Genomic DNA, 18,605 nt, shown 5'->3' on the forward strand with positions numbered 1-18,605 from the left:
CTGCGTATATAAAACAAAATATCAATTAGAGTATTTTTTTTTTCTAATTTGCATAAGATGCGAGTTAAATCTTTGCTGCAGATGAACAGTGAAAGGACGTGAAGCATTAAGTAAGGATTAAAACGGCGAAATGCGGGGCGATTGTACTATACTGTAGCCTACATTTAAATCCACAAATTAATATAAGAGCCACTGTGTTGTTACAGAACCAACTGGAAGCAGTTTGGCTAATAAATTCCGATGTATTTCATAGTGAAGAACTGAACCGAACGGTCTGGACTATGATTTGTATTTGTGTAATTTTTTGTTTTTAGGAATTAAAAGCAATTGTGTCAGGAGACATTTCATATTAAAAATGAAATCAGTGCTGTGCTGTAATGCAGACTCGACCCAGAGCGTTTTGACAAAAGGAGGTGACGCGTTTTAATATGGAAATCACTGGCTAGGGGCATACGTCATTTATTGACAGATTTGATGTTAAATGTCTCAAGCTCACTTAGTCTTGTAGCTCTTAATTTATTATGTTTTTTTTTTTTTTGTCTCTCTCTCTTTCTCTTTCTCTTACCACTCTCCCGTTCTGACCCGCAGAGGTCACACACGCAATTCTTTTTTTAAACGCATGATTAATTCCTCAGTAGGGCAAGCGGCTAATGCATTCGGAAAAAAAAAGTTAAATGTATTCCAACGGGGCTATTAGCGCTATTGTGTTCCAATAAGGCTTTTTCCTGCTTTGCGTGGTTTAGTCATGCAGTACGTTTGATAACATGTCAGACATACTTATCCCGGGACAAAAAAAAGTTGTTCCATTATGCTCTTTCCAAAAGTCTCTCCAATTGTATTTTTGCCTAATATATAAGTTCATATATTTTTCCATTTATCAAATCAAATTAAAAAAATCTAGCTTTCTTTTTGTACTTTTTCACTTTTCCGAAGATGTACATAAAACGATCATTTTGCTTATTTTATGTTCATTGTGCGCGCACGCCCCTCCCATCTTGGTGTCCTCCCGTGGGGTTTGTCCGCGAGACAAAAGCGCGCGCGGTGACAACCTAAATTGGTTGAAAAGAAGCAGATGGGGTCTCGTGCTTCTCTCGGTGCGTCGCTCATGCATCAGGGGCATGCGCGCACAGATTTAAAGCGGAGACTAAAAGCGACTCTGCTATCTTAATCAAGATGCTCTAATGTTAAAATATATCAGGTGACGGTTACAGATAGTTTCAAAAATAGGTACCCTGACTGCTAATGCACTGATTTATAATTTAAAGACCGCGAATAATGATAATAACAAGACGCAAAAAACAAAGACTATATATATATATATATATATATATATATATATATATATATATATATATATATATATATATATATATATATATATTAAAATGTTACAAATGTTGAACGTCTAAGAAATTTAATTTTTGCTGCAAAAAAGGGAAAATGCTGGTAAAAATACTTTCATGATAAGGTATTTATTTAATCAGACATACAATGTTTGAAAGTTTTGCAAGATGAGACTTCCTTAAGAGTTTTTCTGCATATGTGCTGAATGATGACATTTTTTTTTTAAGAATCTTATTGATTTATCAAGACAACCCATGTTGTATGAAGCCTTAAGGTTTATTCATCTTTCAAACACGTACCTCTAGATGCACCATTTATATTGAAGTGAGTCGTGTTCATTTTAGAGTTTGGTATAGCTCTAAAACTTGTTGGTCCCCTGAAAAAAAAAAATGTTTCGAGGAGCTTGTTCAGGTGCCTTTTATAGCACGGTGCGCTCCTTCTGAGCTCCTCTTACCTTCAATTACAACAGATGATAGCCCATAGGCTACAGCGTGCTTCCTGCTGCCGCGCATCCCTTGGGACCAACCTGCACATGCAGGGAGAGTCAAGTTTCCAAAAGCCTTCTCAGCGTTGAATGTGGGTATCAGCTGCTCTGACAGACATTATTCTGATCTCCCAGACTGTGTAGCCTATACCTGTCTGTCTGCTGCCTCAGCTTTTATTTCCCCCTCTCTTCTGCTCCTGCTTCTGTGGTTGGAATATTGTTTTAGTCCACACTCTGTCTGTGTTTAAAAGCCACATCTCCTTTTGCCACTTTCCGCTTCTGGCTGTCTGGTGCCAGCAGTCTGTTTTGACATCAGTTTACTGGTAATTAATTTGTAACTCAGACAGAGGCGAATCAAGACTGCATAGGGCCTTGAGCAGAATTTGATTGGGGCGCCTTCCAACTACCATTAGGTGCTATAACTCGGTACTCCTAACTTTGAGGATGAAATCTGTATGTTCAAAGTAGAAAACGACTTTTTTTAGTTCTTGGAAATTCTGTTCTACCTAAGTGGAGGGTGGAAATTAACATAACACACATATTCCTCTATTGTGCTATTTCCTGCGGTATAAATGTATATTTTGCGGTCCAGTTGTGCTGTTGTGTTAAAAAAATAAAATAATTGAAAACAATTTGACAATTTAACACATTTCTAATACAGAAATGTAACTGGTTCCACTATGCCATGTGGAACCAGGAAGACTACTGACTTGTCAGCTGTCCAATAGATTGATTCCCTTCACAAGGAGGGAAAGTCACAAAAAATGCTAAAGATGACTGCTTATAGAGAGCTGTATCCAATCCTATTAATGGGAAGTTGAGTGGAAGGAAACGAGTTGTAGAAAAAGGTGCACAATCATCTGTGCATGTTTAAATACACACATAGACTAGAAGTCATTGTCTTTAATATAATATATATATTCCATATATATGGAATATATATATATGGAATTTATATATTCCATATATAAAAATATATCCCAACTTACAGTCGACACTGACATACAATTTGATCAGGAAATTTATGCTTAATGTAGAGTAAAATTGGAATATTGATTCTTCACAAAGAAACTCAAGTAAATTAATGAACTCGTGATTAAGTCTAAGTTTTGTTGACCTAAAGAGTTTTTTACTTGGGATGAGATTTGCGTTTGCAACATTTTATTGGTTGTTGGAAAGACTTTATTTAAGCAGTTTAGTGGGACAGAGCAGCAAAGCGTGTGAAGCGGAGGGTAAGGAAAGTGACTAAAGCTGTCCTGGACGGTGGGCTGAGCTAAGGCTGCACGCCAATCAAGCTCAAGGCAGGTAGAGAGATGAAGGGAAAGCGAGAGAGAGAGAGAGGCAGGCACTCACAGGGAGAGGGAGAGGAGGAGCGCGAGATTAGGACAGCGCGTGGCAGCGCTGAAAAGAGGGATAAAGCCTGCGCGAGCGTCGCAGTTTACTCACACCTCACGAGCGGGTTCACGCCACAGTTAAAGAAAAAACTCCGGTACTTTCAGCGCGAACTTCCCGGAATTACCTGAGTGAGGAAAAAATGAAAATGTTTCTGCTGCGTGGGATAAATCGATCCAATTTGTGACGGGGTAACTTATTCTTGACGCGACTGGGAAACCCCGACAAAGTCAGAGGTAAGAATTGTTTATTTGTTTACTCCTGCTCTGAAGCTGAAAGCTAAAATATCCCCGAAGATATAGTTCTTGTATCACTTTTCTAAACCACTTTACAAAATTATTATTATTATTATTATTATTATTATTATTATTATTATTATTATTATTTGTTAATTATAAATCAGCAGTTTACAGAGATTAGTCTTCCACGCAGGATATGGTTCAACTAACTGTTCTTCATAATCATTAGTTTGTATTTGTAGTCCGACGTATTGTTAGAAAATAATTACAATATATAAATAATAATGAAAATAATCAAATAGTCTTGTAAAAATAATAATAACTAAAAAAAGTTTTATGTTCTCGTGTCCAAAACTTCCTTGGTAATAGTTTTTTTTTCTTTCTCGCTGGAGGCCAATGGTCATTAAGTTTAACGAATTAATGTTCCAGGTTTTAAATTTAATGCACATAAACAAGGGGCTGTGCTATCGCTTTAAATTTTAAGATATTATATATATTTCTTGTTAGTTACCAGCCCTTTGCAGCTTAGGACTTTTTTTTTTCCTTTCTATAAAACCAATAGTTTTCGGGCCTCATAAAGTCACTGCAAGCAAAAATCTTTTTAAGGTGCTATCTGTTTTAAATTCAAACAACTAAATGATGATAAAATTTGTTTTGTCAACCAGCGCCTGAACATTGAGATATGATTTAAATTCAGACTGAGCTAAAACTGAAAACTGCTTTTGGCACATTGTAGCTACCCTTCAAACAAGGCATTAAACAAATAACACTGAACAGCACGTAGCCTAAATGATAAGTAATTAAAAATAAGGATAAAATAACAGAGACAAGTTTATCATCGCATGGTGATTATTGGCAGATAAAGTGAGTCTTATTTGAGTAGTCCCTCATTAGAGACGTTCACAGATGATGAACTGAAGTACTTCATGTGTCCTTTTTAACGCAGACATTTTTCTGACTGTTTCGGCATGGTGAGCTTTTACTTTTATTACTGTCATTATCATGCATATTTTTAAAAAGGTTTTTTTTTTTTTTTTTAACCAGCAACAAAAACGGAAGGATAAACCAGAGGACCAGATATCATGATGCAGTGAGCATTAGGGAAAAATAAAACTGACTTCAAATGTAATCAGTTGCTGTTTAATTTCTGCAAAACCATCGATTGCAAGCTGCTTAAAATTGCATCATTTTGAGGTGTTCTTGAAGCACTTTCAGAATATTGTAGTTTCTATATATTTTTCTGTCATAAAAATTACTGAGTGGAAGAAAGTACAAATTGAACTATAAAGTTTTCTTATTCACTATATTTTACAAAACAGTATATTTTACATAGGGAATTAATTTTAAAAACGTTTTACATTTATTTAATTAGGTTGTTAGATGTAATAATTTTCCAAATAATTTTTAGGAATATGTTTTTCTTGCCTTCTTTCATTTTCTTCTCAATCGACAGCTAAAACACACATGAGTAAAACTTCATAAAGTTGTAAAAAAATATTTTTGGATAAAGTCATTAAATTTAAATCCTGAAGATGAAGGTTTTGTAAATACAATTTTTGCACTTTTTAAAAGAACTTTGTTGTGACAATTTTTGGAATCATATGTTGCAGTTCAAAGGAAAATTAAGATAAATTAACTGGGATTTTTTTGTTTTACATATTCCAAGGTTTTCTAAAACACATATTAAAAAATATATATTTTACTTGACATGAGAAATCAGAAAACATTTAAATGATAATGTTATACATTGTGTCTACATTTTTATCTCCTTACCTTTTGTTTTCATGCTAATAAACTCATCAAAAGCAGTGTATCTGTGGCAACAGTTACGCATAAGTTTAACAAGATGATTTATATATATTTAAATATATATAATAATGTGACAATCACGTTTCTTTATTTCCCTTTTCCAACAGGTTCAGCAGCAAAAAAAAAAAAATTCCAAGCATGGACAAGGCTCATCTTTCAAGCCCCAATGAAATAATAATGACAAACTCAACAGGCTCTTATCAACAGGAGCCTCTCACTCCACCCAGGCCTGCCCATCTGCACTCCTCATCCTCTTCATTATCCTCCCCTTCCCCTTCATCCTCCTCTCCCCTCAAACCCAACCAGGTGGGTCAGGTCATCTTGTACGGCGTTCCTATTGTGTCACTCGTCATTGACAACAATGAGAGACTTTGTCTGGCACAGATTTCAAACACTCTTTTGAAGAACTACAGTTATAACGAGATTCATAACCGCCGAGTGGCCCTAGGGATCACCTGTGTCCAGTGCACTCCAGTTCAGCTGGAGATCCTCCGTAGGGCCGGTGCCATGCCCATCTCGTCACGCCGGTGCGGCATGATCACCAAGCGTGAAGCCGAGCGCCTGTGCAAGTCCTTCCTGGGAGAAAACTCACCCCCTAAACTGCCCGACAATTTTGCCTTCGACGTGACACACGAGTGCGCCTGGGGTTGCCGGGGTAACTTCATACCAGCGCGCTACAACAGCTCAAGGGCCAAATGCATCAAGTGCTCCTTTTGCAACATGTACTTTTCTCCAAACAAGTTCATTTTCCATTCTCACCGCACACCAGACGCCAAGTACACCCAACCTGATGCTGCCAACTTCAACTCCTGGCGAAGGCACCTCAGACTGACAGACAAAATTCCACCGGATGAGTTGGTTTACGCATGGGAAGATGTCAAAGCCATGTTCAATGGAGGTAGCCGGAAGAGAGCACTGCCGTCATCTGTCCAGTGCGCTTCCATGGGTCCCATGAAGAGTCTCCCAGGTACAGTGGTACCTCATATGATAGGACCTGACCTGGGTGCACAGAAAAGAGCCCGCTTTGAGGATGAGGATGATCTGGACGGAGGCAGCCTCTCTCCTCGTAAAACACCACGCAACTACCCTGTCATCCCTGTCCCAAGCAAAGGCTTCAGCATGCTGCAGAAGTTCCCCCCTACATCACTCTTCCCATCGCCTTACCCCTTCCCTGCGTTTGGCCTCTGCCAGCAGAAAAAGGAGGACAGTGATGTTTCAACTGTTCAGAAAGGGCCAGGGCTTTCGGGTCTTTTATGGCCTGGCCGCAAAGACGCTTTCTATCCTCCTTTCTGTATGTTTTGGCCCCCGAGAGCAGCTGGGGGGATTCCAGTACCTACCTACCTTCAGCCTCAGCCCAGCACCCTTTCCACTCTAACTGAAAACCCATCTCTCAGGCAGGCCTTTTTGGATCTGTCAGATCCTAGTGATGCTGGAACTGTAAGCAGCAATGGGAATGCTGTCAGTGCTGCTATGGCCCCCAGCAATGGGACCACCACACCAAGATCCGGGTTGTTTGACACTGAGTGCACGACAGCAACCCCAGACCTTCGCCCTGTGACGTCAGAGGGATGGCTAAAACTTCTAGAAAACCCAGCTCTCCAAACGAGGAAGCCCAGCTATGGCTCTGCCTTTCGCCCAGTTGTCAAGGATGCAGAGAGCATCGCCAAGCTCCACGGCAACAGCGGAGGAGTCAATGGAGCAACAGATGAGGACTTTGCAGTCGTGGTTCCCGGATCAGACCGACACCAGCGGCTGTCGCCCACCAGCAGCTGCAGCTATGGCAGTGAAAGCGGAGGTGATGGGGAAGCAGAGGGAGCAGAGAGTGAGGAAGAGGGTGAAGTGGATGTGGAGTCTTCAAAGCAAGAGGATGAGGAGGAGGAGGGGAACTTCACAAATAGGCCGCCACAGACTCAGACCAACCTGTATCTCCCTGTTCTGAGTGACAGTGCTGGAGAGGAACGAGGGAAGGACAGGGGGAGTGGCGCAATTTTTCCCAGCACCTCCCCGGGATCCTCCTCGAATCCCATTGTACAGGAGTCCCCCAGCCTACCTGCCTCTCCACACGCCAGCTTGCCTCTCTCCAGCTCCACCCCACCCCACCGAGAGGACACAGCTTACAAAAACGTAAATATCCCCACAGGCCACTTTAGCTAATTATTATTTAAATGGTGCTGCAGTCAGGCAGTGCTGTGATCTGCATAAGCAGATTGATAGCCTGGTTTCTCCCTGTAGAAATTGAAACAGTCACCCCACTCTGATCTCAGCTAATAGGCCTAGACGTAGATTGTTTAATGGACGCAGTGTGTTTGTTCTGCCCCCGTCACCCCAACCTGTTAGGGCAGCTCTAATCTTTAACCTTCTGACTCCCACATTAACGAAGGCCCTGACAGGATGAAGGAGAGATAGAGGGGGAGTTGTCAAGACTGGCTAATATTAATTTTGAACCAGCTAACATATTTACTGTAAATATTGCATAACACAAACATTTCTTAAGAAAAAAAAGGTAAAATCAGCATCAGTTAAATTAATGGCAACATTTATTTTAAAGAAAACTGCCTACAAAACAGAAGAAACCTTTATAACTGCAGTAGGCCAAGAAAATTGCATTTATAAATAATAATAATAATAATAATAATAATAATAATTTTTTTTTATCAAAGTGTAGTTCATGTAAATGAAATTCTTATCTTTTTTTTCCAGGCTCAGAAAAATCGAGATGAAGGACTGCCTGCATATGCAACCAAAGACAATTCAAGCAATTCTGGTGAGTGCAAGCATGTTGAGTATTTTTTAAAGGTTGTTTTTACAATTCTAGAAGAAACTTATTAGTTGTTGATGTGTTTTACATGGGTTAGTTATTGACTTTTCTTCAGGAAAAATTGCAAAATGTCAAGTTCCCAATTTCAGTAGTGACAAAAAACTTTGACAAAAGTTTCAGAAATTACTATGACTTTTCAATTAGCTGACTTACTGACTGTACTTATATATAATTAATAGATTAATAAAGTGATATATGAAAATAATTTAAAAATGAAATTATATAACTATAAAATATTTTTGTACAAGAATATACATCTCCTCCTCATTCCAGAATTGACTTCTGCTGTGCTGAAGTCATAGGCTCCCACAGCTTCAAATGTTTGCCACCTTTATCAGAAAAAAAAATTCTGCACTGTTTTCATCTAATCAATTCTGATCAGATGCTGGAATCAATTGTATTAATTCCCTTTTGTTTCATTTCTTGTCTGATTCAGTTATTACCATCCTTATGAGGTTTCATTTGTTAAACTCATCTCACAGAATGACCCTTTTTCCTGAGGAAAATATCCTCTGTGTGTTTTCTCAACACTGAAAACCCCACTCTGTGGGCGCACTTAGTTATCTCCATGTGTCCGGATAACCAGCTCAATCAATGGGCCTTACTGAATCTCCCATTTTCTGTCTTTCTCTCTCATTTTCTCCCAGATGAAAACAAAGAGCAGAGAAGTTTCTTTGTGCCAGAGAGTGAAACCTCAGCGCCTGACTACTGGAGAGAGTGCACAGGTATGATCAAACAAGCTAAAGTGTTAAAGAGCAGCTGCTGTCAGACCGAAAACAAATGAATAGCATTTGAAAAGGGAAAATTGGCTGTAAATTTAATTTCTGTATTTTAGTTTAATTCATATTTGGTTCCCTATATTGCACCCTAAATCATCACCCAACCCACGAGGAAACAATGACAAGGTATTTAATGAGGAAATAAAGGTATGCATAAAACTGGTAATGCTGATTAAATTTCTCACATGGTAAAACTAGGATATGATGTTCAAACATTACACTTTTTTTCCTATTTTGTTACAAATGGCACTCAGGATGCTTAACGCAGTGAGGGGAAAGCTCCTCTGTATTCAGATGTGGAGTTAAGGGATTTATATAAATACACACAGAAATGAGAAAACAGCAGAGAGCTGCTCCTGTCGCCGCTCTGCCGCGGCAGCTCTCTGTCGCCTGCAATGTTACTCTTAGGGGGGCTGTTACAGTTCAACAAGAAAACATCAGCTCAGAGATAAGCAGCGCGCCGGCAATCTCCATCCAAGGCCCATATCTTCGCCAGCATAATTGCCTTTTTTCCCCTTTCTCAGCGCAAAACAGCCCTTCCCGTTTGAAAAAGATCACAGCTTATTGCCTTTTTATATCTGTCAGGAAGACATTAAAAGTGCTTTATGACATCTGTGCCAACATTTATATCTACTCCCACCCCCCCTGCACATGCAGACATCGTAATGATCCCCGCGCATAATGTATAATGTATTTCAAAAAATTACACGAAACAAATTAAATGAGACCACCTTTCCCCTGATTGCCAAATGTCTCCCTGGGCGGTGGGAAGCTCTACGTGATTAGAAGGCCTGATTCCTCCGAGTCCCACCACCTCCCTCCCCCCCTCCACTGTCTTTACACTCTCCCTCTGTTTCTAGGGAGAAAAAATAATCTAATTTTCCATTTATGTAATGCAAACCGCCTTGGCTTTGACTATTCACGGTTAATTGACTGTCAAACGAGGTTGTTATCCTCGGGCACTGTCTGCAAATTTGCTTGTCAAATGAGACAGAGAGGGGCGAGGAGAGGAGAGAAGAGAAGAGGAGTGGAGGAGAGCTCTAAATGGGAGAAAGAGGAGGAAGCATGGGGAGGCTGAAGGAGCCAGGACTCGAAATAACTGGAAGAGAATATACATGTTGAGGGGACTGGATTGCTTCATTTAAGCCAGAAAATGCCTCATTGTCACATATGCATACATGCATGACAATGCAGACAAATTCAAACAGCATGTGATGGAGCTGTTTAGTACAGTCACAAAAGTTCTAAAGAGTAGGTTCATTTTTTAGTACTTAGAAAACTAAATGTTGCTGTTCAAAAATAATAAAATTATTTCATTCTGGTGAACATTCAGTTTAAAATGTTCAATATTCTTTGTCTAGAGAAGGGGTCAGCAGCACAATTCTACTCAAAAACTAATTTTTCTGCATGACCTGCATGACCCTTTAACAAAAATACTGCAGCTGTATAAAAAGTGATTCTTTTATGGTGCATTTTAGGAACTATACTTTTTAGACTTTTAGATTTTTAGAGAAATAAATGTTTACTACAGAAAAGGACTGCCCATATTTCTGTAAATATTTAAGAGGCACATTGAATCCAACCCAAGGACAAAATATTAAACAGCTTAGCAAAATAATTAAAACTGATTTGTTAGTGTAGGGTACCTAACATCCTATACTAATAATGCCATAATGTATTTGTTATTGACTACATGTAACAAAATTTCTCAGCTCTGTCAAATTTAGAATGCATCAATGTAGAAGGCCGAGAAAGCAGTGTTGCAGACTCCTGGGATAGAATTATTTGTTGGCCATCCTGATATGATACTGCAACAGTTGTCAGCACTTTTGCTGCTGTTTTTAGCACCATTTCCACACTCTTTTCCTATCTCTAAAATTCAGTTTACTCCAAGAAGACAAAAAGATGGACAAATTAGTTTTTTGGCACCCATCATATAGAGCTCACAAATAATTGGAATAACATGATCACCGGCTGAAAAACATGTAATCTTTAATTGAAGTACATTTATTAAGCGGTGGGGGAAAAAAAATCTAAATCAAATATCACCAGAAACACAAGCATTGTTATCCTTAATAAGCCCTTACATAAATGGAAGCAAAGCTTTTTGAATGATTTTCTTTTACTGAATTTTGGTTTCCCCAGGGTTATGAAGGGGGAGGCTTCTTTCTTAATCAACAATATGCACACTGAGCAGGATGGAAAGAGAGGTTTAAAAAAATACCCAAAATGTGCTACAGCAAAGAATAAAAACCAGTGGGTGGCCAAGTCTTCTTTCTAACTGTTAAGTATGGTAGAAAAACTGTCATGTCATGGGCATTTTTCTCTTCCAATGGCTCTGAGAACCCTCTTACAGTTCATGATGTCATATTGTCTCTTTGACACAGGACTCTGAAGAGTTTTTACAGATTGTAAATGTAAAAGATCCCGCTCTTTTTGTATGCGCCAATCTTGTGTAATGTTATGTCACATCTTGGCAGCAGGAGTAACAAGACGTTTGCCATTTGTGATTTAGTTAAAAAAATAAATACATTTTCCCAAAATGTCATTTTTTTTATATATCTATTTTTTTATGCTAGTGCCTAAAATAAGAATTTAGTTTAAGAGTGTTTATACATCTTTTGCCTGGTTACTGTCACTTTTGCACATGTCCATATGTATGATTTTTTCTTGGTCCTTTTTATATTATTATTATTTTAAACTTACACTGGCACCCAGAGGCCACAAAATGAATTACAGCACTTTAGAAAACGGGTGAAAAAATGGCAAGAAAGTCAAAATTACAAAAGACCTTTCATAAGATTGAAACATTTTTGAGTCTTCACAAATATTATTATATTGTTAAAAAAATAGAACTTTCTTCATGTCCTTCAAAAGCTGTTATGTTGCTGCATCTTCAAGTAAAATTTAACATCAGACTGGTTTCTCTTCCTTGGACCATCTTCTTCATTCTCTCTGTAGTGATTCATCTAGTCTAAAAATGGTCTGTGCATATGGACTGTGGTCCATTACCTCAATATCACCTATACATGTCAATAAACCAATACAAATGTCCAATAATTGTGAGAAACGTTTCCACAAGTTTTTAATTAGTGAAAACTTGGAATTATGTAACCTGTTTGTTGAATCAATCTTTTTTTATTTTTAGGGGATCAGAGCAGAGGCGCAACCTCTCCTGTCACACTGAAGAAGGATGTTGAAAATATGGAGAAAGGTAGATGTTCTTTGATTTATAAATATGTTGGACAACATTTTAGCAAACTAATTATGTAGGCATTCCTATCATTTCTCCCAGTTACCTTAAGAAAAGTTTCATGTCTTCCCACGTTTTTTGTCTTTATGTAGAAGAACTTCAGAAAGTTCTCCTGGAGCAGATCGACTTCAGGAGGAGACTGGAGCAGGAGTTTCATGCCCTAAAAGGAACTTCCCCATTTCCTGTCTTCCGTAAGTCTTTTTTAAAATTATGATATTAATCTAAATGTTTATCTAGTTTTCATTCCAAGACTATTTTTATCATTTGTCTATTTTAGCTCCCTAAATGTCTCTTCTACTTTTTTCTTATTCATGCTATCATTTTGTTGTACCTTTTAAAATTCCATATATATATATATATATATATATATATATATATATATATATATATATATATATATATATATATATATATATATAATCTGATACAACCTAATTTAATTTGTTGCAATAAAGTAATTTCCTGCAAAATGATAAATGTTTTACGCCAACTTTTTCAGATAATTTTCAAGATCAGATGAAACGAGAGCTCGCCTACAGAGAAGAAATGGTCCAACAGTTACAGATGGTGAGAATCCGTAACTGCTCAGTACATTACATGCTGATGCATTAGATACTGAACACTAATAAGAAATAGACTTTGAATGACTAATAAATCCTTGAGTTAAAAACACACTGAATACTTTTAAAAATATTAAGATGAATTTCCAGGAAAGTTTCAATACACTCCAGTACAGAAGGGAAATCTAAAGTCACGGTGAAACCGAATCAGAAATCAAACTATAATAAATCAGGATTCAAATCAACACTAGTTTTGTTGTTTATTTGTCCAGCAAAAGACAAAACCAATCATGCAGTTCGTCTTTCATGGGTGAGAAGTTCCTCTGCAGTCGTCTGATTGTTTCCGTTGACATCAATCACAGGAGCAGCTGGCAGATCGGCTGACAGATGCTGTTTGTCTTTGTTTTCTGACACACGACTCAACTGTGTTCGCTCATACGCCTGTGACGGCGAACCGTGCATGCACACCATAGCCCTCAAACATGTGCACACACACACACGAGCAAACTACATCTGTGTGACTATAAAAGCAGAAAACACAAACACAGACAACAGATTTTTTGCTCATTTGCGAGGGCTTGTGTGCGCTAAAGTGCACGTCTGCACAGTAACTGACAAATGTCTCTAGAAGCAGCAGATGGATCAGTCTGAGAGTAATGACACATTAATTTCACACAGACATTTAAATGAACTTCAGAAATGTATAATCTATGTAGTGTATGTTGAAATTCAAAACCCTTTCTTGTTTTGGCCTTAATTGCCAATTTAAATTTTTTGTCAGTGAAACTATATTAATGTCAGAATGAGATAAAGCATAAATTTACAGACATTGTGCCGGGTTTAAAGTAAATGCATTTTATTAATTGACTCTTTATTTGTCGTTTAGATTCCCTACACCAACATCATCAGAAAAGAAAAGATCAGCCCTCATCTTGGCAAGTAGCTGAAAAGGTAACTTTATTGAATTAACTTGATGAATTCTATAAAATGGTGAGAATAGACTAACCTCCAATTTTTGTTAAACTCAGTCAAACATTATCAATTATTTATTTGAAAAAGTGTGTAAGCCGATTTAACTTTTTCACATAACAACAATCCCAGTGTATTTTACTGAAAGTGTTTGTGATGGACAGGCAAGCAATATTGCAGAATTGTGAAGTCAAAGGAAAATGACAAGCGGTTTTGAAAAATTCTTTATAAAATCTTGTGAAAATGTGGCTTCTGTTATAGTTTAGCACTTCTGATTCTAATATTTTGTAGCCTTTTGCTGCAGTTATATTTCTTATTCTTTTGTGTTAATATCCCTACCAAGTTTGAACAACAATACACTAAAATTCCCATATGGATTTTCTATTTGAATTAGGTTTAAATTCTGACTTGGCCATTCTAATTCATAAATGTGATTTCATCTGAACCATTACATTGTAGTGCTGATTGTATGTATGACTTGATAGTATTTTGCAGCAAACTGTTTATTTTTTTTTTTCAGTCTTGCCCTGTGTTTACCTTCATCCATGTAAGCCATGGAAACATCTCATAAACTATGCACAAGCAACATAATCAAATATTTCTGAAACCCTATGCTTTTTCTTCCACTTCACAATCATTAGCTACTTTGTGTTAATCTATCACACAAAATCCCAACACAGTTTGAAAAGTTAAATGTTATAAATATCAATGCAACATACTATAAGGTTTTACATTTAGCTTCAAAATGGTGGTTTTTCCACATCAGCATTTGAAAATATAGAACTAATGTATAAATCTATATTGAATTTGATAATTAATTAAATTATAAATTGCTTCATTCACAGGGTGAATCATTACGATCAACAGGACGAAGCTGCTTGGACTTGTGAAAGTCGCATATTTTTTTCATAAAAGGCACATACTGTACTGACATAAAAGGAGGTATACTGTAAATGAACAAAACACCAACATTAAGGAATTCCAATGCAATTATATATATTTACACATTTTTGGGATTTCCAAGGACAGTAACTGTTTGACTCATTCCTTCAATTCTTCTGAACTCATTTGGATGACTTCATGCTGCTTTTGTACCAGCATGTTGGTAAATGTTTACCAACTGTTTCATCTTCTCTTGGTCAACTTTCCCCCCTCACACTCGCAAATTAACTGAACTGAAAACATCTGGATCAACGGGACCATTCTTGGTATTTTGCTATTGCAAGATTTCAAGCTTCATTCAACCAGGACCAAAGCAAGCACCTGGATGAAGAACGTCAAAAAGGTGGAGACAAAATGCTGAAAGACTTGTGACTCTCATTGCTGTTGGTTGAATGCACTGGACTGCTGTAGCATTGGCATCACCAACCAGAGAGCCTGAAGAAAAGTTCCCCTTATTAAGTATCAGCATTTGGGCCCAAAGAGATTCTTCTTGGCATGTTGATCTGGGACCAGTCCTTTTGTACACAGATCATCATTGTTACCAATTATCAGCAAACACATGTGATACAAGCTCTGATTGATGTCTAAGTAAGGTGCAGAGCCAACAAGAGAACAAAAAATTTTACATTTTGAATTCCCAAAAAGGGTTCACATGCTGAAAATGTACAGTCACCATCATTTCTGTAATGTACAAACAATGAATCACTGCAGATGTAACGCCCTTGTCAATATTCAGTGTATCACATTTGTTAGTACATATTTTATTTATACATGCAAAGTTACCCTAAAAAATGTATTTCATTCACTATCATATTTATTCTGTATGTGTTTATAGCAGCTGAAAGGCACCGATTCAGATTTTTACCACCTCAAGAACTTTAAGTAAAAGTATTATGTTACCATCAGCTAATAGATGCTGATAAGGTAGTTGTAAGGCCATCTCCAAGCACCTGGTTAATGTATGGCCAGCAAGGAGAAAACTGCAGTTCATTCTTGTTGTGTATCTATTTGTAAATTACTTCACCTAACTGTATAAATCATCACACATGAGAGTATTGAATCTTACAGTCTTTTTATGTGTTTATTTATTTATAATTTGAAAATAAAATCCTGAGACCCTTGTTGTGAAAATATTATTATAGATTTTAAAGAAGTTGTAAGAGACTCAATAACAATGATTATTAAGATGGTGTGTTTAAGTGTATGTAAAAAAAAAAAGTACAAATGACATCTCCCCCACCTGGTTTATAGAATGAATGGATGAAGTTGTCATTTACTGATATGTTATTATCATAACCTGTTAATGCAGATGTATTTCAAAATGTTCCTGTAGTTTCTCTACTATGTGTAAATAAAAAAAATATATACAATAAAAAAACACAAGAAACTGTTGAAGTGTGAAATTTGCAATAAAAAAAAAGTTAAGAAGAACTTATTTTTGCAATTTATGAAGACATCTAATCTCCATGACCAACAAAATCAATTACAATGAACAGTGTCCATCATATTAGCTAGGAGCTCAGTGAACAGTCTTCTGCAAAGATCCATCAAAACAGTTTTGTTGTCAAAAATCACCTCTTGACAAGATTCTTAATCTTACTGGAGAACGTCAATATTATTTTTAGCTTTTAAATTTGGTCCATACATTTTCAGTAAAGGTGAAGTTGGATTAATCATTTTAATGTTGGCCTACATTTTTGTTCCATAACCAGTTTGCATAGTTTTGGGATTATTTTGTTGGAAAACCCGGTAATGTTGAAGTCTGAACTATCTAAAGGTTTTTGGTTAAATTCGGGCTCAAATCAGTGATGCTTTAGCAGAAAGAAGGAGATAAACTGGCTGTTAATTGAGCACGATCACTTTGTAACAGCATTACAGCGAGACATTGAACTACAACGATAAACTACAACTTGCGCCATTTGCACGACGTTCGCCGCTTTTTTACGGCTGTTATTCTTCTGGTTGTGGAGGACGACGACAGCAATGAGGGAGGAGATAAAACATCTTTTGCCAGCATGGCGTTTACTCTGTACACCCTCATCCAGACCGCTATTCTGTGCACCAATGCTATCGCCGTGTTACACGAAGAGAGATTTCTCAGCAAAAGTAAGTAGCTGCTTGTAGTAAAGCGAATACATTTATTAGTGTATGTAAGCAGTCTGGTGGTCATCATCATCATCATCACACAAACTGTAAATAAATGAATGAGCTGGAATTCTAACATTTAGAATCTGGCTTTATACATTTATTTGCTTAATTATGTTTCCTGACTTGTACTCTTTCTGCTTCTGTGTGTGTGTTTGCAGTCGGTTGGGGTGTTGATCAGGGAGTTGGAGGCTTTGGGGATGACCCAGGAGTCAAAGCTCAGATACTGAATCTCATTCGTTCAGTTCGGACCGTCATGAGAGGTGAGACATAAGCAGCGTGAAGCAAACATTTTAGGTCAATACAAAATAAGGGCATCTCAGCAATTAGGAAAGCTTCGGAAATATGTAATTTATTCAAAAAGAAATGTATAATAATGTTTTTTTTAAATTATCAGTCTTTGGGAAAAAAAAAAATAATTAATTGCAGTTACCAACACTTAAACACGAAAAGAAAATCATGTTTTACTTATAAAACAAAAATAGTGCAGCAAAAAAATATATATATTTTATTTTTTAGGAAAAAAGTTCGGATTACTACAATAAACAGTTACACCTTCGGTTGAAGTATATGGAGTTCCAGATGTGCCAAAAATATTTTTCTGTTTATGCATTTGCTAAGTATTACATGTCCATTGAACATGTGACTTAGCATTGTGCCTATGTAACTGGCAGCTGTGCTTTCTTGGTTACAGAATTAGTTGTAGCTACTACAATGTTCATGTAAATGACTAATCTGAGAAAACTATTAATATTGAAATTTTATTTAATTTTGTATTGGTGAAGTCTTGCTTCGCCAATACCAGACTGTATATGCCCTACTATCAAAAATATGCCACAGAGAACACTGATTGAAATGCCTGTGTGAAATAAAAAAAAGTAAAAACTCTTATAATTTTTTATGAGCTGAAGTTTGATACTCGGCTTCAATTAAATATTAGCTAATGGCTTGTAGGGATGTGAGATGAATCATTTTCTCCTAACTTTTTTTTCTTTCCTTTTTTTTTTTACAGTGCCACTGATAATTGTGAACTCAGCGTGCATCGTCCTGTTGTTGCTGTTTGGTTGACAACCAAGCACTGATGTGTCAATGTAACAAGTTTGCACAGGTTATAAGGAACGGCTGCAAAAATACACCCTCACACACTGAACAGTTTGCACATTCTTCAAGGATTTCTGTTGTCCGCCAACAGCAGCATGGAAAAGCCATGGGCTGCAAAAAATCTCTGCCAAAGAAAAGAGGATTCAAACCATCACCTAGTCAAAAATAATTGGAGAACGATTCCTCACCTGCTGTATGTTTTGTGAAAGCTTAAATAACATCCCCCAATAAGGGAATAAAAATTACTATTGCTATCTATTCAAAGTAATGTCCTTTATTTTTGATCAACAGTTCAAGTTTTTCGTTCAGTTAATTCACTGTTGTGTAAAATGTAAGGAGTTTTAATCATCCAAGTTTTTTTTTAAACTAAGCAAAAACGAATGTGCTGTTTACACACCGATCTTAACAGCAGTTAAGTATTTTATCAGATCGCAATAGAAAGCTTTGAAGCAGACTGGTTTCACTGGTTTTGTGTTTCCTCTCCTCAATATCCTCATGTCAGCACACTCATAAACCAGAGATATGAAATGTGAAGATGCTGGCTGGGAGTGATGTTTGTTTCAGCGTCCTCAGAAAGTGCTCAGTAAGTTTAAGAGATTCTAATATTTTACCTTATCAACTCCAATGATATATTTTACACCACATGTTTGTACATCTTCCATGGCCCACTGTCTTATTATTTCTCCTGACTTGTTATGAAATGTAACTATTTTCATTCTATGTTACGAAAAATATCTGTTTTTCATGTTAGTTTTGTACCTAAATTTAAA

The 18,605-nt window shown here is 37.0% G+C and overlaps 2 protein-coding genes across 2 annotated transcripts; both read left to right on the forward strand.

Moving 5' to 3' along the window:
* Positions 1–3,060: 3,060 nt before the first annotated feature.
* skor2 (SKI family transcriptional corepressor 2) lies at positions 3,061–15,893 on the forward strand. The gene is made up of 9 exons (XM_023337996.1): positions 3,061–3,456; positions 5,376–7,392; positions 7,969–8,032; positions 8,734–8,811; positions 12,014–12,079; positions 12,211–12,309; positions 12,618–12,685; positions 13,565–13,629; positions 14,493–15,893. The coding sequence occupies exons 2-8, from the start codon at positions 5,407–5,409 to the stop codon at positions 13,619–13,621; spliced, it is 2,418 nt and encodes an 805-aa protein (XP_023193764.1). The 5' UTR covers positions 3,061–3,456; positions 5,376–5,406; the 3' UTR covers positions 13,622–13,629; positions 14,493–15,893.
* A 670-nt stretch (positions 15,894–16,563) lies between these two features.
* Positions 16,564–18,099, forward strand: LOC102216664 (immediate early response 3-interacting protein 1). Its single transcript, XM_005803935.2, has 3 exons — positions 16,564–16,695; positions 16,896–16,997; positions 17,747–18,099. The coding sequence occupies exons 1-3, from the start codon at positions 16,605–16,607 to the stop codon at positions 17,800–17,802; spliced, it is 249 nt and encodes an 82-aa protein (XP_005803992.1). The 5' UTR covers positions 16,564–16,604; the 3' UTR covers positions 17,803–18,099.
* The last annotated feature ends 506 nt before the right edge of the window (positions 18,100–18,605 follow it).

This window comes from Xiphophorus maculatus, chromosome 8 (assembly GCF_002775205.1).
Source record: "Xiphophorus maculatus strain JP 163 A chromosome 8, X_maculatus-5.0-male, whole genome shotgun sequence".
Lineage (NCBI taxonomy): Eukaryota > Metazoa > Chordata > Actinopteri > Cyprinodontiformes > Poeciliidae > Xiphophorus > Xiphophorus maculatus.